At 51.7% G+C, this 20,064-nt stretch overlaps 1 protein-coding gene across 3 annotated transcripts in view; it reads right to left on the bottom strand.

The window, feature by feature from the left end:
* Positions 1-5,770: 5,770 nt before the first annotated feature.
* UHRF1 (ubiquitin like with PHD and ring finger domains 1) overlaps positions 5,771-20,064 on the bottom strand; it is a 37,678-nt gene continuing 23,384 nt past the window's right edge. For all 3 annotated transcript variants that reach the window (XM_047777420.1, XM_047777419.1, XM_047777421.1), the window contains exons 6-17: positions 17,611-17,711; positions 17,330-17,516; positions 16,636-16,759; positions 16,440-16,547; positions 16,154-16,258; positions 14,597-14,703; positions 12,511-12,673; positions 12,282-12,419; positions 10,358-10,508; positions 10,093-10,250; positions 7,892-7,990; positions 5,771-6,106 (exon numbers count right to left, since the gene is read on the bottom strand). In XM_047777420.1, the coding sequence (XP_047633376.1) occupies positions 5,960-6,106; positions 7,892-7,990; positions 10,093-10,250; positions 10,358-10,508; positions 12,282-12,419; positions 12,511-12,673; positions 14,597-14,703; positions 16,154-16,258; positions 16,440-16,547; positions 16,636-16,759; positions 17,330-17,516; positions 17,611-17,711 (1,588 nt within the window). In that variant the 3' untranslated portion in view covers positions 5,771-5,959. The remainder of the gene's footprint in view (positions 6,107-7,891; positions 7,991-10,092; positions 10,251-10,357; positions 10,509-12,281; positions 12,420-12,510; positions 12,674-14,596; positions 14,704-16,153; positions 16,259-16,439; positions 16,548-16,635; positions 16,760-17,329; positions 17,517-17,610; positions 17,712-20,064) is intronic.

A 20,064-nucleotide genomic window follows, 5' to 3' on the forward strand; every position in this document is an offset into this window, starting at 1 on the left:
AGTGGGTTAAGGATCCAGCACTGCCACAAGCTGCAGTGTAGGTTGAAGAGCTGCTATGGCTGTGGCGGAGGCCAGTGACTGACAACTGCAGCTCCAATTCGACCCCTAGCCTGAGAACTTCTATATGCCAAAGGTGCGGCCCTCAAAAGAAAAAGGAAAAAAAAAAATATGGATAGACTAAATCCTCTATGTCCTTAAAAAGTAACTTTTTAGCAATACATTTGGGGGAGTTTCCACTGTGGCAAAGTGGGTTAAGAATCCAACTACATAGCAATGAGATGCTGGTGTGTAGCACTGGGAACTATGTCTGGTCACTTATGATGGAGCATGACAATGTGAGAAAAAAAAATGTATACATGTATGTGTAACTGGGTCACCTTGCTGTACAGTAGCAAATTGACAGAACACTGTAAACCAGCTATAATGGAAAGAATTAAAAATCATTATATATATAATATATAATATGTATAATATAATATAATATATATATATATATATATATATATATATATATATATATATATATATATATATAAAGTCTGACTACAGCGGCCTGGGTCACAACTGTGGCTCAGATTCAATCCCTGGCCCAGGCACAGCCATTAAAATACATATATACACACACACACATTTGAGGAATTCAGACATTCCATTTCATGCCAAGCGTATATTGCTAGACACACATGTAACACATTTCACCTTTAGGAGCACAGAGAGAAAGATAATACATACTCCAGACCACAACTCACATGTTTACTGAGATGCTAAGACAAAGCATCCACCCCATCATTGAACCGAATAAAAAACAGGCACAAGACACTGTACACACAACCATCCTAATGCTGTTTTTAAAAATTACATATATTGGAGTTCCCATCATGGTGCAGTGGTTAATGAACCTGACTAGGAACCATGAGGTTGTGGGTTCGATCCCTGGCCTCACTCAGTGGGTTAAGGGTCCGGCGTTGCTGTGAGCTGTGGTGTAGGTTGCAGACGCGGCTTGGATCCCGAGTTGCTGTGGCTCTGGCGTAGGCTGGTGGCTACAGCTCCGATTAGACCCCTGGCCTGGGAACCTCCATATCCCGCAGGAGTGGCCCTAGAAAAGGCAAAAAGACAAAAAATAAATAAAAAAATAAAAATTACGTATAAAACATATAGAAATTCCTTGGTGGCACAGTATGTTGAGGATCCAGCGTTGCCCTGCTGCAGCTCGGGTTACTGCTGTGGTGCGGGTTTGATCCCTGGCCTGGGAACTTCCACATGCTGCAGGTGCAGGGAGTGGCGGTGGGGACCTCCATCACACAGTTGTTCTGAGGTTGAATATTGCTATATGCTAATCCTCTGGGGGGTGGCATTATGTTTTGGCTTTTTCTCCATTTTTTAGTTTCTCAGTGTTCTAGAGGGATTATGTACTAATTTTATAAAACTGAGTGGAAAAAGAAAGTTTTACATTACGAAAGTCAACCAGGGAGTTCCCAATGTGGCACAGTGGGTTAAGGATTCAGTGTTGCTGCGCTGTGGAGATCACAGCTGGCGCTTGGTTTTGACCCCTGGACTGGGAACTTCCATATGCCACAGGTGCAGCCGAAAAAGGAAAAACAAATATACAACAAAAATCAACCAGGTAGATTGTGGTCTGCCCATCCCATGGAATATTATTCAGCCATGAAAAGGAATGAGATGCTGACACTCACCACCACAGGGATGGCCTCTGAAAACACGAAGCTCAGTGAGAAGCCAGACACAGAGACTCTGCATTGTTACTAATTTATTTATATGAACTGTCCAGAATAGGCAAATTCAGAGACAGAAAGTGGATCAGTGGTTGCCGGGGGCTGGGGGAGAAGTGGGAAGTGTCTGCTAATGGGGATCAGGCTTATTTTGAGGGTGATGAAATTCTGGAACTAGAGGTGATGATTGCACAACCGTGTGAATATGCTCAAACCCACTGAACTGTATGCTTCAAATGGGTGTTGTGGTATGTGAATATATCTCCATAAAATTGCTATTTAAAAAAATACCAAAAGTCTACCAGGAAATTAATACACCTAATACTGTGATTATTTCTGCATAGCAGTGTCACACTTTACTGGGGCTTGCTAGTTTTTGACAGTGACATCATCTTTAACTTTTATGTGAGAAGCATTAAAAAATTCCACAATCTCCACAATTAATGCAGGTCCATGTTGTACCCCTGTGTAGGGCCCACCCAAGGACATTTATGGAGTTTCGGCTGCTCCCACACCTGGGCATCTTTCCTATTTGTTTTGGCACCTCCCCTCCCAGCATGTAAGAGTTCCCAGGCCAGGGATTGAACCCAAGTCACAGCAGTGACAGCAAGTCCTTAACCTGCTGAGCCACTAGGGAACTCTACCTTTCCTATTTTTATTTCATATTTACACCTGACTTTTTTTCTTTTTCTTTTTTTTTTCTTGGTCTTTTTGCCATTTCTTGGGCCGCTCCCGTGGCACACGGAGGTTCCCAGGCTAGGGGTCCAATCGGAGCTGTAGCTGCAGGTCTACACCACAGCCACAGCAACGCAGGATCCAAGCCGTGTCTCTGACCTACACCACAGCTCACAGCAACGCCGGATCGTCAACCCACTGAGCAAGGGTAGGGATCGAACCTGCAACCGCATGGTTCTCAGTCGGATTCGTTAACCACTGCGCCATGACGGGAACCCCCCCCCCCCTTTTTTTTTTTTTTTTTTTTGCTTTTTAGGGCTGCACCCACAGCATATGGAGATTCCCAGGCTAGGGGTCAAATTGGAGCTGTAGCCGCTGACCTACGCCACAGCCACAGCAATGCAAGATCCAAGCCACCTCTGCGACCTTCCACCACAGCTCATGGCAACACCGGGTCCTTAACCCACTGAGCAAGGCCAGGGATGGAACCAGCCTCTTCACGGATGCTAGTCAGATTCCTTAACCGCTGAGCCATGACAGGAACTCCTACACTTGACATTTTTTGAGATATAATTCATACCCACAGATATATGCAACCATCACCAAATTTAGAAACTTTAATCACCCCTAAAGAGCCCTCCCCGGTTGGCTCTCACCCCCTCCCCCAGCCCTAAGCATCATTACACTCATCTTTCAGTTTCTATAGATCCCTGTGTTGGGCATTTCATATGAATGAAATCACATATGATCTTCTGTGACTGACCTCTTTTGCTCATCATGTTCTCAAAGACACACCTGACACATTTGAAAGTCCAGAAGAGGCAGAACTTTTTTTTTTTTTTTTTGTCTTTTTGCCTTTTCTAGGACCGCTCTCACAGCATATGGAGATTCCCAGGCTAGGGGTCCAATTGGAGCTGTAGCCACTGGCCTACGCCAGAGCCACAGCAACGAGGGATTCGAGCCACGTCTGCGACCTACACTGCAGCTCACTGCAACACCAGATCCTTAACCCACTGAGCAAGGCCAGGGATCGAACCCACAACCTCATGGTTCCTAGTCAGATTCGTTAACCACCGTGCCACAACGGGAACTCCGAGGCAGAACTTTTAATAAACCAGATCTGCCCACATCATTACCTAATCATCAGTAAAGATGTCAGTAATAGTGTGCAGAATTCAGCACTATTTCCTTCCCTGGAGTCAATTTTTTTTTTTGCTTTTTTAGGGCCACACTTGTGGCATATGGAGGTTCCCAGGCTGGGGTTGAATCGGAGCTACAGCTGCGGGACTACACCTCAGCCATAGCAACAGGATCTGAACCTCATCTGTGACCTACACCACAGCTCACGGCGCCAGATCCTTAACCTACTGAGAGAGGCCAGGGATAGAACCTGCAACCTCATGATTCCTAGTAGGATTCGCTTCTGCTGCACCATGACAGGAACTCCCCTGGAGTTTTTAAGCCTGCCTCATCCTCGGCCTCTGACCCCCCCTGGAAATAGTCTTTTCTTTAGGGCCACACCCACGGCATATGGAAATGCCCAGGCTGGGGGTCACACCAGAGCTGTAGCTGCCAGCCACAGCCATGCCAGATCTAAGCCACGTTTGTGGCCTACATGACAGCTTGTGGCAACACCGGATACACTGGATCCTTAACCCAATGAGTGAGGCCAGGGGTCAAACCTGCATCCTCATGGTACTAATCGGGTTTGTTACTGCTGAGCCACAATGGCAACTCCTGGAAATAGCATTTCAGGTCACCCGTCTCCACACCCCTCGTGCCCTAATCTCCCCAGACCTGCAGAGTCGCCCAGGGTCAAGCAGCAAATTAGTTGATTCAGGCTGCTGACACCCTCTCCAGGCAGAGCCAGTCTCCCAGTGGGGGACCACCACAGCCTCAGTTTCTTCAGATGTAAATGGGAACAGTGCCACCCATCTGGTAACAGTGAGTGACCTCTGGTTCCAAGGTGAAAGGCCCATTTTGGCCTGTAGTTCCCCGACCCGGGAAAGGTCAAAGTGCAACTCCTCCTGAGCGGCAGGTAGAACCACTGCTGGACACTTTGTCTGGGCCTCAGTTTTCTCATCTGCAAAGTGGGAATGATGTTACCTAACCAGTCTGTCTCCTGGGGTTTTTGTAAAGAGCAGATGAAATAATAGGCATAGAAATGCCTGGTGGGCTACAGGGTGATTGGCACACAGAAGACACAACCAGGTGCATCTGTAAAAGGTATTTATTCTGAGACTCTAAAACCTGGACAGAGAATATGGAACTTCTTAGAAAAAGCCTACACAGGATTTCGTTGTTTCTTCCTAATACATTAACAACCTAATAATGAGGAAAAAAGAGAAACTTTAAGAAATAATATTGCTCCAGTTTGTCTGCAGTTGTGATTTAAAATATCCCTGTTCCGTTGAGGTATAAGCTGCAAACTTTGGTAAAGTTAGAAACATTAACAAATCATTCCAAAAAATACAAAACTCCCCCCCCTGCCCACCCCCCCAAACCCAACCAAACCCTAAGTTATTAGCTTTCTTGGTACATATACAGTAACTACAAAAAAATTTCATTGAAAAAAAAAATGTGTTTATTAAAAAAAAAAAAAGTTTCCCTCTTGTCGTTCTCAATTGGCGAGTTGAAAATTCAATTTCAAGGTCAGATAAAAATTGTCCCCACTCACTCATCCAGGGTTCCCAGGGAAGCGCTGGCGGACCACGGTTTTAAAGAATCTGGTTGGCAGTGTCAATGATTCAGTGCTAAGGAAGGGCCCCACGCTGAAAAAGGGAGGAGGAACCAAAGGCACTTGAACGTGGCCCCGGGCATTGGCTTCCATGGCGTCCAGGTGGGTCAGCACTTGGCCGGACTTGGCTCCCGCAGAGGGGAGAGTCTGGCAGAGGTAGCTTCGGTGTGGCCCAACTCTCTGCTCCGGCGGCCGGGGGCCTCTGTGTGCAGGGGACCGGTCAGGGGTGGCTTGGAGGCCAGAGTTTAACCTGGACCCCACTGGACAGTTCCGATTTTCCTTTGCACAGTTTCCTGGCGGTGACATGGGGCTGCACCACACCCAGGGCCACCGCCAGGCGCCACAAAATTTCACCTCTGGGGGCCAAACCCACCAACCTTGAAAAGATTGTTCTGGGCAGCCCGGCGCCTTCTTGCGAGCTGGCAGCGAGAACGGCTGAGAACTTGATGCTGGGAACTTAAGCCGCCTTCCCGCCAAGTCGTTTCTGATCCCATCCTCAGAAGAAAAAAAAATTTGTTTGGCTGATAAATTGCAGGCTTTGTATTTAAAAACAACAACAACAAAAAAAACCAAACAAACAAAAAAAAACCAAACAACAACAACAAAAACTGAGAAGTCCAACCTTTTTTCCTTCCTCTGAGCCATAATACAAATTGCTGAAAACTTATGGATTAAAAAAATAAAACTGGGAAGACGAGGCTTTTAAGGGAGTGGAGGACAAACTACATGTTTAAGTTAAGCTCACTAAAAACAAGATGGGGGCCAGAGGCCCTGCAGATACTTTTTTTAAAAAACACTGGCGAGAAGTGCTTGAGCATCACCGTCCGTTGCCGTAGCCGGGGAAGAGCTGGCTGAGGACGGCCTGCAGCGGCTGGTTCACCTGCATGGTGGAGTGCCGGCCCAGGTTGTAGCGGCAGGCGGGGCAGCTGAACACCTGGGCCTTGAAGGACCTGTCCAGGCAGTCCTGCAGGAAAGCGGGCAGGTGAGAGGTGCTCCTGACAACCCACAGTCCCCCGGGGCGGAGTCAGGAGTCCAGAGGCCCCTCCTGAGCCTCGGTCTTACTCTCCGCCACTGGCCGCCCAGCCCCAGCCTGGCTCCCCCAGGCTCCAAGGTCATCCTGGCTACCAGGCCTCTGGCTGCCGGGCCTCTGCCCTTGCAGGCCACACCACCTGACACGTCTGTCCCCCTGCTCTCTCGTCACTTGGGCCTCGGCTCAAGTCCCCTCCTTGGAGGACCCTCCCCCACAACCCCTCAGATGCTGAGCTTGCTGGAGACAGAATGATAGTGTGAGGACAGAGAACACACACACACACACACACACACACACAAACACACACACGGGCCAGGGCCACCTCCTTCCCAGTGCCAGCTCGTCAGCTGCAGGTGTAGTGACACCCTGCCGCTGGGCCCAGATCCATGGAGCTGGCAGGCTAGACCCCATCAACACCCCTTGGAGCCAGAAAGATGCTGCAGTGCCCCCTTTCCACTGAGGCAACGGGGCTCAGAGTGGCCACAGGGTTTTCCAAGGTCACATGGCCAGAGAGGGCCTTTCTAGCCAGAGCTGGAGATCAAACCCTGGCCCCTGACCCCAAAGGCGCATGCTCACTCTGCCAAGCCCGAGCCCCCTCGGGCCCCACACAGCCCCGGGCGTGCAGGGGGTGTCTCTCCCAGCCACACAGACGAAGGGCCTCGGTCAGGTTACGTGGCAGAAGATGCTGTCCCTGTGCTCTGTGTCCTCAGAGTCCCTCGCCTGCTCTGACTGCCCTGATGCCCTGGACCGAGACGGCCCTGAGGCCAGAGAACAGTGTAGACACCCAGGGTGACTGGGAGGCAGGAACAGTCCCTTCTAAACTGCCTGCCTGCCTGCACTGCCCCTAAGTTCCTTCTGACCGACCAACCCTGGCCAGAAGGTGCTCCAAAAAACCACGCATGCAGACCAGCGCGTCCCAACTAGGGAGACCCCTGGGACCGAGTACGTGGGGCCTAGGATGCCCACACAAGAGAGAATGAGCCACCCCCAAACATCAGCTCTGCTGGAAGAGAGATGCTGGGCCGGCTCAAGATCTCTCTTTTGAAAGCATCAGATCAGATACTACTTCCTTCCCAAGTCTGACCACTGACCAAAGCCCCCACCCCGCCCCCCAAGGGCCCTGACTACTCCCACATGCCTGCCTGTCCTGGTTTCTGCACATGCCACTCTGCCTCCCCGGGATGCTGCCAAGGCCCCTCAGGTGGCAGGTTAATGCCACCTCCTCCAGGAAGCCCTCCTCCCCACTCCCCTAGGGGATAAGCACCTCGTGCCTCTCCAGCCTGGCCCACACCCACTTAATCATTTACCACAACCAGATCCCAGGCCAAGACAACAACCCATCCTCCCCAACCCTGGCCCCCCAGGCATACGAGACAGTGGAGGACCAGCGCGTGATTCCTGAGGAAGGCAGGCGCCAGCCTGTTAAAGGCACAGGAGAGGGCCAGTGGTGCTGGAGGTCTGGGGTGGTGGCCAGGCAGGCAGTGGCCAGATGAGGAGTTTGCATCAGATTGCAGAACACCAGGAGGGTGGGAAGCAGGGAGTGGGGTGATGGGAGACTGTGATAAAGGCTAGGAGGCTACTGTAACCAAGGCCGCTGGGATAACAGAGCCTGAGGCCCCTCCAAAGACCAGAGGCTGGAGGTGCAGAAGCAAAGCGACAAGCCCAGGTCAGATCACCTTTCCAGGACTTCCTGCCTCGCTGCCACAACCACATGCTCACCTTGCACACGTTATGCTGGCACACAGTCGTGATTGGGCGAAACACCAACTCCTGGCAGCAAATACACTGGAACGTCTCCTCCACCTTGCTCAGGAATTTCTAAAGACAGAGGGGAGGGTGCTTGAGCCCAGCAAAGGCTCTGTTCCCCACACCAGGAGTGACAGATCCTCAGATTCCCGGTTTAGCACTCGCCCCGGCCCCAGATCTCATCCTCCCACCCCAACACTGGGAGGCAGGAACAGCAGTGAGAAGACAGAGGGCCCCGGTGCTGACAGAGCGCACCCGGGGTCACAGTCAAGACAACGCTCTGTCAGTGCTGCTCTCGGGTTCAGGGCTCAGCCCTGTGACATATGGTCCTGCCCACCTGCCGCCCACTGCTCAGACATCAGGAAGGGCTGCCCTCTTGGGGCCTGGGGCTCAGTGGAGGAGACCAAAGATAAAACAGGGGAAAGACATGAACATCACAGCAGTGCTGGGGAAAGGACAGCAGGGAGCCGGGGAGGGAGGTCAGTGCCCTCCATGGAGAAGGTGACCCATCATCCGAGAATGGATGGACGTGGGGACGGCCCTCGATACATCCACGTCTGAATCCCAGACCCTGTGATGGGGATGACCCTCGATTCCCCAGGGAACTAGTGTCATCACAAGGCCCTCATAAGAGGGAGGCAGGAGGGTCAGAGGCAGAGAGAGACGGAAGATGCTGCGCTGCTGGCTGTGAGGATGGAGGAAGGGGCCGCCAGCCAGGGATGCAGCGCCTCCAGAAGCTGGAAAAGACAGGAACCAACTCTCCCCTGGAGTCTCCGGAGGAGCCAGCCCTGCCCACCTCTGGATTTTCGCCCCTAAAGGCTCACTTGTTAGGGCAGCCACAGTGATTTTGTGCAGGAGGAAGACTGAGCCAGGAGGGCTGTGGGGAAAGGGACTCGGGGCAGAGAAACCCACAAGGGCAAAGGCCATGCAGCGGAAGGAGCAGGAGAAGAGTCCAGGAAGAGGGTGTCGGCAGGAACGGCAGCTCACTGAGGGCTCAGGATCTTTGGGTCTGACTCTGACTGAGCCAAGGAGAGCCAGTCCCCCACTAGGCAGGGAGCACAGCCAGAAGATGCCAAGCCACTCACATGCAGTGACCCATCAATGTCACTCACCCCACTGAGGCAGGAGGATCAAAAAAAAAAAAGAGACAGCCCCAGGCTGGCGGTTCCTCAGAAATTTGAACAGAGAATGGCCGGATGATCCTGGAATCCCATTTCTGGGTTTATACCCAAGAGAACTGAGAGTAGGGTCACAGAGACAGCTGCACACCCACGTGCACAGCAGCACCGGTCACAACAGCCAAAAGAAGGAAACAACCTAAGTGTCCACTGGCAGAGGATGGATAAACTGGTTCCATCCACGAAGTGGAATACTATGCAGCCTTACAAATGGAGAAGGTTCTGGGTGTTCCCTGGTCGTTGGGGACTTGGCATTGTCACTACCATGGCTTGGGTTTGATCCCTGGCCCAAGAATAATTTCCGCATGCCAGGAGCCCGGCTGTTGGGGGGCCAGGCGGGGAAGAAAAGGGAAGGAGATTCTGACACACCTGCTACAACATGGATGAACCTTGAAGACATGATGTTGAGTGAGACAAACCAGACAAAGAAGGACAAATACTGCCTGACTCCACCCAGAGGAGGACCTAGGGGAGTCAGATCCACAGAGACAGAGAGTTGATGGTGGGGCCGGGGGCTGGGGAGTCAGTGTTTCATGGGGACAGTTTCAGTCTGGGAAGATGAGAACGTTCTGGAGATGATGGTGGGGATGGTTGCACAACACGGTGAATGAGCCCAGTGCCACAGAGCTGTGCACTTGACCCGGTTAAGAGGGTCAGTTTTGAGGCATCTCAATTTTTTTTTTTCTTTTTTTGTCTTTTTGCCATTTCTTGGGCCGCTCCCGCGGCATATGGAGGTTCCCAGGCTAGGGGTCGAATGGGAGCCATAGCTGCCAGCCTACGCCAGAGCCACAGCAACGCGGGATCCGAGCCGCATCTGCAACCTACACCACAGCTCACAGCAACGCCGGATCGTTAACCCACTGAGCAAGGGCAGGGATCGAACCCGCAACCTCATGGTTCCTAGTCGGATTCGTTAACCACTGCGCCACGACGGGAACTCCCTCAATTTTTATCACAGTACAAAGAAAAGCGGCCCAGACCAGGCAGGGAGCTCACCGGCCCGTCCTTGAGCGACTTCAGGATCTCCGTCCACAGCTTTGTGTTGCTCTTGTCCTCCTTGATGAGGCTGCTCTGCTGCGCGGTGAGGCTGTAGGGCTCCACCTTGGTCTTCTTGGGCGCCCCTCGTGAGGGCCCGTCGCTGACCTTGCCGCCTCCTGAGACAGAACAGGGAGGAGGGAAGGAAAAGGACAGGGTGAGGGTGGGGACACCCCAGGGAGCACAGCCCCACATTCGAGGACCCTGAGTGTGCGGAGACACCCACCAGCCACCTGGCTCTTCCGCTTGCCCTTCCGGGGGGTCTCGAAGTCCTCCCGGCCTTCCTCCTCCTCCTCCTCCACAGCCGCCCTCTTGCTGTTCTTGTTCTCCTTCTCCTTCTCCTTCTTGGCCAGGGCCTCCAGGTAGCCTTCCGGGTACTGCCGGGAGAAGACAGGAGGGTCACCCTCCCTGGTCCCCAGCCTGGCCCCAGACAGGCTCCTTCCTCACGCAGCCTCAGCTCAGAAGGCCTCTCGCAGAGACGCCAAGGAGCCTCTGTGAGTTTACTCACCTGGAGTAAAGGCCTGCGTGGGGAAGCAGTAAGCGAGATAACACAGGTGAGATGCTTAGCATCAGATCCAGAGAATAAAACGGTCTTCTTACCTATTCTGATGAGAAGCAGGCCAACTTTTCTAGCCAAGGATCGAACTCATGCCACAACAGTGACAATGCCAGATCCTTAACCCAAGGAACTTCTGAACCCCCCTTTTAAGGCACCTATAATCATGTCTGATCCTCCAATGTTTTGTACAGAAACCCTCAAGCTTTTCTTTTCTTTTTTAGGGCACACCCACAGCATATAGAAGTTCCCCAGCTAGGGGTCGAATTAGAGCTGCAGCTGCCGGTCTACACCACAGCAAGGCCAGATCCAAACTGCATCTGTGACCTACACTGCAGCTCACCACAACACCAAATCCTTAACCCACTGAGCGAGGTGAGGGATCGAACCCACATCCTCAGGGACACTAGTCACATTTTTTTTTTTTGGTCTTTTTGCCATCTCTAGGGCCGCTCCCACGGCATATGGAGATTCCCAGGCTAGTGATCTAATCAGAACCGTAGCCACCGGCCTACGCCAGAGCCACAGCAACTTGGGATCCAAGCCACGTCTGCGACCTGCACCACAGCTCGCGGCAATGTCAGATCCTTAACCCACTGAGCGAGGCCAGGGATCGAACCCACAACTTCGTGGTTCCTAGTCAGATTCGTTAACCACTGCACCACGACGGGAACTCCCAACTAGTCGCATTCTTAACCCACTGAGCCACTACAGGAACTCCAGAAAGGCGAAAGCTTTTCAAATAATACTAACTTGCAACCGAGACTTAAGTCCCAAATAAAAATCCTTCTCCCACCAAACATCAACGTTCCAGACCCATGGCTCTTTCTCTCCCCAGTTCCTCAGCTGCTAAAACTCCCAGGGGTTCAAACAGTGTGTTCAAAACACATCTCTCAGTGGCCCCCCCACGGGGGTAGGTGCTATCAGACTCTCAATAGCAATTAAGATTCCTTAAATAGTCCCACCACAACGTATCAGCTGTAAAGCAGCTCCCCATAAAGTATAGAAAACATCATAATTACAGTGCAAAAAAGCTGTATTCCACATGCACTGGGTGAACCCTTGGAGATGGAAGATTCCTGGCTACAAAGAGGGGAGTGACTGCTCCGGGGGATCACTCCACCTCATCTTTACATTTAGGCCTCTCCATAGCCTATATTTAGACCAATTCTGTTGACTTGTTTCTGCTTTTGGGAAGTGGGAGGGGTGACAAGCAGAGAGGAGAGGACGGGAGGGGGGAGGGGAGAGAGGCGAGAGGAGGGGAGGAGCTAGCAGAGAAGAGACCAGACTCCAAACTGATTTTGGATGAGCTCCTCTAACATGGCTCAGCTAAGCAAGTCTGGCTCTCAGCTCTAAAACCATGAAAGCAGAGATGCACGCTCGAGGTTCCTGCATCCCACCCCCCGCCCCGCTATCCACTGGCTAAAGGAAGCGGGTGGTACAGCCAGCAAGGTGCCACCAGCCCAGAGCCTGGAAATCTTTCCGGATGAGAGGAACCTGGAGAGCAGGACCCAGCTGGCCGGACACCCAGTGCCCAGGCCCTGGGGCCGGCCGGGCTGCAATCTGCCAGAGGGGCTGGGAGTGCACGACTCACCTGCATGGTCAGCCCCAACTTCTTGATCCGGTCCTTCCCCTCCTTGGTCCAAGGCCCCGGCTCGACATCGTCCCTACGCAGGAGGAAGCGCCACACCAGGAAGCCGGACTTGCCCTTCTCGGGCCAGTACCTCACCACCTGCCAGAGGAAGCATGGTGGTCAGTGACCTGGCGGAGGGACAGGTGCAGGGAGTGGGGGACACGAGGGGTGGGGGGAGGTCCCCAGTCACCTTGTAGATGCCATCATATCGGTTGCCCTCGACAGGGGCGTACTTGCTGTGCTTGCGGCCCTTGACGTTCCGCACCACTCGGACTGGCTTTCCTGACCGCCAGTCCTTGGCCTCGGCCCCTTTGCGGTCATTGATGGGGGCAAAGCAGTTCAGAGCCAGCGCCCTGTGGAGAGAGCCGGGCCCGCATGCTGTAGGCCGGATTGTCTCCCCAGAGAGAGGGAGTTGAGTCCCAACCTGCCGAGACCCCATGACCTTTGGGAAGAGGGTGCTTGCAGATGGAGTCAAGTTCAGAGGTGGTCAGAGTGGATTAGGGTGGCCCTGAACCCAAGGACTAGCGTCCTTCTGAGAAAAGGGAAACTGAGACGCACAGGGAACAGGGCCCCATGAAGACAAAGGCAGAGGCTGGAGTGTCCCGTCTACCAGCCAAAGGACACCAAGGAAGGACCTTCCCCTAGGCATTTCAGAGGGAGGACGGCCCCTCGACACCCTGATTTCAGACAGTGGGTCTCTAGAATTATGCAAGAAGTCCCTAGTGTTTTTTGTTTGTGTTTTGGCCATTCCCAAGGCATGCAGAAACTCCTGGGCCAGGAATTGAACCTGCACCAGAGCAGTGACTTGAGCCGCAGTAGTGACAACACTGGATCCTGAATGTGCTCAGCCACCAGGGAACTCCAAAGTCTTATTTTTTTAAGCCACCCAACTTGTGGTGTTTTGTCACTGAAGCCACAAGACACAATATGCGGGGAAGATGCCATCCAGAAGGAGCTGGCACTCAGTTGTGGGCTGGGCCAGCAGGTCTGTCCTGACAAGGGGTACAGAAGTTAGTGGGCCCAGCGCCTAGTGCAACGATGCCGTCTTCCTCAAGTGAGCAGGAAAGACAGCTGCAGCTATGCAGCTGTCCCCCTGTGCAGATGCACCCATTCAAGAACGGATTTCTCAGTTTTAAGTCCAGCTTTTATCACTTCATATTACCTCATGAGCAGTTCCTCACACCATTAAATCTCCTCCAAAAATGGGATTTTAAACGGCTCCCAAAATTTAAATATTCCACCAAATAAATATAACCCTTGCCTCTTTTGGCAAAAAGGTATTTAGTTATTGATATTTTGCTGGTTCAGATAACGGCATGATAAACATCACCACACATAAATGTTCACTTCCCTGTGTCTCATAAACACGCTTAAGCAGGATTACAGGGTCATGATGAACCTGTTCATGGCTCTTGCTACACACGGGCAAAGAGCCTTCTGGGAAGATGGGATTCACTTGTACTTCTACCATCAGCAGAACGCTAGGCTATGCCTTGGCCTTCCTCAGTACTGGAGAATTAGGGGCCAACTTCACTGGGTAAGGAGTGCCTCCATCACTGCTTCAATGTCTATTTCTTTGATCACTGGAGCTGACCAAATTTTCATGGTCACTGGAGATCCGCATTCTTCTGCGGCATGATTTGCACGTCCTTTGCTCTTTTTTATTGATTTGGAATTGCTCTTTATATATAAGGATATAATCGTCAGCTGGTGTGTTTGTGGCAGACTTTTCCTCCAAATCGTCAGCTGCCTTTTCATTCTACTTACAGGTTTTAGAGGTGTAATTTATAATATTTAGGTCATCAAATTTCTGTCTTTTCCTTTGGGCTTTATGATGCCGTTTACGCTTTCCTGGAATAGGGGCTCAGCAAACTTCTGCCTGCGGCTTGGTTTTGCAAAAAGTCTGATTGGAATGGAGCCGTGCACACTCTTTTCCGTGTGCTCTGTGGCTGCTTTCGTGCTGTAACGGCAGAGTTGAGGGGTTGCGACAGAGACCATGTGGCCTGCAAAGCGGAGTATATCTATTATCTGGCCTTTGTGGGGAGAAAGTTTGCCTCAATGCATCAGGATGACCCAAGGCCTGAGTGGACAGAGCAGGGAAGAGATGGCTGTCCACGACCTCTAGGTGCCACCACTCTCTCAATGGGCATCTAACTTCCTGCATAGGACATGCCCACACCAGACTAACCCCAGACCAACCCTCACCCCTGCGGAGCTGCTGGCAGACGAGGCTGACACAGGCTGGTGAAGAAATAGGAGCACAAGATTCTGCAAACCTGTTGGTGTTGGTGAGTTTCTGATCACAAGACTGTTCCGCAGTCCGCTTGTTCCCCGAAAGGTCTCGTCCACCACTGCCGGTGTACGTGAATGAGTTCCCGTGGTCCTGAAACAGACATGAGGGCAGGCTGAACCCTCCACGCCGAGCAGGAGACCCAGTAAAAACTAACCCACACCCACCTATCAGGATGTCAGCTGTCAAAGAGACAGAAAATAATAAGCATTGGCGAGGATATGGCAAAACTGAAACCCGGTGCATGCCTGGAGGGGAGGCAAAATGGTGTAGCTGCTGTGGGAAACTGTATAGAGGTTTGTCAAAAAATTAAAAAGAGGGGAGTTCCCATCGTGGCGCAGTGGTTAACGAATCCGACTAGGAACCATGAGGTTGCAGGTTCGATCCCTGCCCTTGCTCAGTGGGTTAACGATCTGGCGTTGCCATGAGCTGTGGTGTAGGTTGCAGACGCGGCTCGGATCCTGCGTTGCTGTGGCTCTGGCGTAGGCTGGCAGCTACAGCTCTGATTCAACCCCTAGCCTGGGAACCTCCATATGCTGCGAGAGCGGCCAAAGAAATGGCAAAAAGACAAAAAAAAAAAAATTAAAAACAGAAAAGTTCCCTGGTGGCTCAGTGAGTTAAGGATCCCAAGTTGCCAGTGCTGTGGCTCTGGTTATGGCTGTGGTGTGGACTCAACCCCTGGCCTGGGAACTTCCGCATGCCACAGTTGTGGCCAAAAACAATTTAATTTAAAAACAGAATTACGGAGTTCCTGTCATGGCTCAGTGGTTAACGAATCCGACTAGGAACCATGAGGTTGCGGGTTCAATCCCTGGCCTCGCTCAGTGGGCTAAGGTTCCAGCATTGCTGTGAGCTATGGCGTAGGTCGAAGATGTGGCTCAGATCCCACGCTGCTGTGGCTCTGGCATAGGCCGGTGGCTACAGCTCCAATTAGACCCCTATCCTGGGAACCTCCATATGCTGCAGGTGCGGCCCTAGAAAAGGCAAGAAAAAAGACAAAAAAATAAAAATAAAAACAGAATCACATGATCCAGCAATCCCACTTCCAGGTTTATACCCAAAAGAACTGAGAATAGGGACTTGAAGAGATTTTGCAGACCCATGTTCATAGCAACATTATTCACAGTAGCTAAAATATGGAAACAACCCTAGTGGCCATTGATGGACAACTGGATAAACAAAATGTGGTCCAGCCACACAGTGGAATATTATTCAGCCTTAAAAAGGAAGGAAATTCTGACATCTGCTGCAACATGGATGGACCTTGAGGATATGATGCTCAGTGAGAGATGCCAAACAAAGGACAAATAGATGAGTCCACTTATATGTCAAATCCATAGAGACAGAAAGTAGGATGGTGGGGGCCAGGGGCTGGGGAGTCAGGGTTTAATGGAGACAGTTTCAGCTTTAAAAGGTGGGAAAATCCTATGTTGCACAACGTGGACGCACTTAATGCCACAGAGCTGTGCACAAAAAAATGTTAAGTTTTATGTTATGTGTTTCCCACCATGAAATAAAAATGAAGCCACCTCCCTACACTCACCACGTCATCCTCATAGCCCCCGGCCAGCACCAGGGAGTATGCCCCATCGTTGCTCCGGCCGTGGATGCCCGCCACGTGAGGTCGATGGACTCCCGACTCGCTGACCTGCGGAAACCACCAAGCATGAAAGGCACCTTCTAGGCCAGCCACTGCAGGAAAGCGCGGCCCCTCTCCTCACTCCCGCCTTAGGAGCCAGCACCCAACTCTCCCACCAAAGGCATCATGCTGGGTCTAAGAACCTCTGCCCTCATAGCCTGAGCCCCAGGGCCCGGGCACCTGCAGGTACCTGGACTCTGAACCTCCACATGGTGCCCACGGGGATGCCCGGGATGGGGCCATAGTGGTTGGACGGCACAATGGTACATTCCTTGGTGCGGCCCACGCATGCCATGCCCTGTCCAGTTGAAACAGAAGGGAGAGAAGTGTGAGCAGCCATGGGAGGCCAGGAGGGCATGGGGTTTGGGAGTGCAGAGCCGCCTCACCTTGCCCCAGTCCCGCTGTGAGGACGACGTGGCTGACGCCATCTTCGCCTTCTTCTTACTCTCCTTCAGCTTCTCCCCCGCCTGCACCACCTCGCTGGAATCGATCCGGCACTCAGGGCAGTACCTGCGACCACAGGGATGTCACTTTCTTCCTGCTCTCGGTCCCCTGCCACCTTGCATGCCCAAGATAGGTGCAGGGGGGTTGAAAGCGAAGTCCATAACATTACATAAGAAATCCAATCACACGGATCCTGTATGAAGTGCTCAGTAGCCACGTGTGGCGAGGAGCATCCAAGGAGGACGGCAGACCCTGACACCCGCCCCCTACCCCCCAGGGAATGGCAGTGCCTCAGCCCGCACATGGCAAACACATGGGGAAGTTCGACGGCACCATCACACTGCCATGGACTCGGGTTTCTTGATCTCTGAGAGGAGGGGGCGGTGCAAACAACAGCCACCTCTGTTCGTTGCTTGAGGGGCGTCAGACCAGAGCTGAGTGCTTCTCCAGCCTCCCTTCCAGTGCCCAGAGCATCGCAGCCCAGGGCCCTGCACCAGGGACAGGCCAGGATACCCACTCTGCTTCCTGCCTGCCAAGCCCCCTTCCCCTCGGTCCAGGCCACGTGCGCCACAGAAAGCCTCCCTCAGCACCACCCCTGCCCTGTCATCACAGACTGTCCACCCTCCGTCCACTCACCACTCTGCCTCGCTGGGGACGCTGCTGAGGGGCGGGCACAGGCAATACATATGGAAGGCCATGTCGCACTCGTCACACATCAGCTGCTTGTCGGGGTCCTGCTTGCCCCCGCACAGGCGGCAGGCGCACATGCGGCACAGCTTCCGCGGGTTGTCCTTGCAGTGCTTACAGGTGGGCCCACTCTTCCCTGGACATGGGAGGGTGGGGTCAGCTCAGGCAGGAGCCCCCCCCCCCCCCGCCCCGCCTCCCCAGCCGACACTCAGGGCAGGATCAGAACTCACTTCTCACGGGGGTTTCCACCAAAGGGCTCCCCTCCCCCGGGCGCTCGATCTTGAAAACCTCGTCGACAAAGATGATGCGACAGTCGTTAAGAGAATCATCCCTGCGAGAGACCAGCCGTTATGACCTTCCAGCAGCCAGCCCTGCGAGGCACGTGCCTGAGACTCCGCCACCTCAACCCCTCAGAGCCCACGAACACCCCCCACCCCCTGCCTCTGAATTGATCAGTGGAGAGGCTTCCCCAGGGCCTCCTACACTCGCTCAGCTGCCCCCCTTGCCAATTTCAGTGCTACCAGATCAGGGACAAGGCAAAAACAACAGATAAACCAGATTTTCACTGCATGAGAACTTTGAGAATAATTTCTAACCTGCAGGCAGGCAAGTCCCAGTTTTAAGGCACAAACTGTAAAGTCAAGTCTGATCAAAACACAAAACCTCCTACAGCTCTGATTCAGTCCCTACCAGAGGAACTTCCATAGGCCATGCGTACGGCCTTACAAAGGCAAAAACAAAAAAACAACAAAACTCGTCTAAGTGAAAATGACCCGGAATTCTCATTGTGGCTCAGCTGGTTACAAACCGGACTAACATCCACGAGGACGCAGATTCGATCTCTGGCCTCTCTCAGTGGGTTAAGGATCTGGTGTTGCTGTGGCTGTGGTGTAATGTAGGCCAGCAGACGCAGCTCTTATTCAACCCCTAGCCTGGGAACTTCCCATATGCTGCTCGTTCAGCCCTAACAAGCAAAAAAATAAAATAAAATGACCCCATCTCCATCTGATCACCCCACCACTTACACTGGCAACATCATCCCAGGGGAAGCGAATGTGAGTCACAATATGTAACTTCACACTTTCTAAGAATGACATTTAAAAAGTAAAAGCAGACAGAATCAATCAGACAGTTGTATGTAACCCAATGTATACAAAGTATCATTTCAACATGTACTGAACATTAAGGAATTATTAACAAGCTGGTTAACATTCTTTTTCAGCACTATGTTTTTGAAATCCAGTGTGTATTTTATCCTCATGGCACATCTTGGTGTGTCCTGGCCCCAGTTCAAGTGCTTGGCAGCATGTGTGGCTCGTGGCTACAAGACCAGATGGCACAGGTCCTGATCTACCCACCAGTTCATGGGAAACCCAGGGACAGCAGAACAGAGGATATGACACCACCGAGGAGGCCAAAATCCAGACTGCAGGTTCTATGGGACAAACAACCAGTCTTCCCCAGCAAATAAATTAAGGAAAAGGGAGAAAAAAGAACAGGAAACCGAAATATAAAAGGGACTGAAAAGAGACCAGAGACCTAACTGAAATCTGTGGACATTACTTAGACCTTAAATAAATGGCCAGAAAAAAAGTGAGGTAACTGAAGACCAAACAATGACTGGATATGTGCTAAGAAATTAGTTTATTTTTATGTCATGATAATAGCATTAAAATTAGGTTTTTTTATGCATGGACTGAGAGATGATCATACTTAGTGAATTAAGTCAGAAAGAGAAAGACAAATACCATATGATATCACTTACATGTGGAATCTGAAATATGACACAAATGAATTTATCTATGAAACAGTTCTCACAGACACAGAAAACAGACCTGCGGTTGCCAAGGAGGTAGAAGGTGGGGAGGGAAGGACTGGGAGTCAGGGTTAGCTGATACAAACTAGTAAATATAGAATTGACAAACAACAAGGTTCTGGAATTCCTGCTGTGGCTCAGTGGTTAACGGACCCGACTAGCATCCATGAGGATGAGGGTTCGATCCCTGGCCTTGCTCAGTGGGTTAAGGATCCGACGTTGCTGCAGCTATGGCTTAGGAGGCAATTTTGGCTCAGATATGATCCCTGACCCAGAGATACCATATGCCCTGGGTGGCCAAAAAAGAAAAATAACTAAATGATAATAAAAATAAAATGGCAGGAGTTCCTGCCGTGGCTCAGTGGTTAACAAATCCAACTAGTAACCAAGACGTTGCAGATTTAATCCCTGGCCTCCCTCAGTGGGTTAAGGATCCGCGTTGCCGTGAACTGTAGCAGATGCAGCTCGGATCCTATGTTGCTGTGACTGTGGCGTAGACCAGAGGCTACAGCTCCGATTGGACCCCTAGCCTGGGAACCTTCACATGCTGTGGGTGCAGCCCTAAAAAGACAAATAAATAAATAAAATGGCAGGCTCAAGCCCTAACATACCAATTATTATTATTATTATTTTTTCATTTTAGAGCCTCGCTCGCGGCATGTAGAGATTCCCAGGCTAGGGGTCTAATCGTTGCTACAGCTGCCAGCCTACGCCACAGCCACAGAAAAGTGGGATCCAAGCCATGTCTGTGATCTACACCACAGCTCATAGCAATACTGGATCCTTAACCTACTGCACAAGGCCAGGGATCGAATCCGCAACCTCACGGTTCCTGGTCAGTTTTGTTTCTGCTGTGCCATGATGGGAA

This window comes from Phacochoerus africanus, chromosome 4, assembly GCF_016906955.1.
Source record: "Phacochoerus africanus isolate WHEZ1 chromosome 4, ROS_Pafr_v1, whole genome shotgun sequence".
Classification (NCBI taxonomy): domain Eukaryota; kingdom Metazoa; phylum Chordata; class Mammalia; order Artiodactyla; family Suidae; genus Phacochoerus; species Phacochoerus africanus.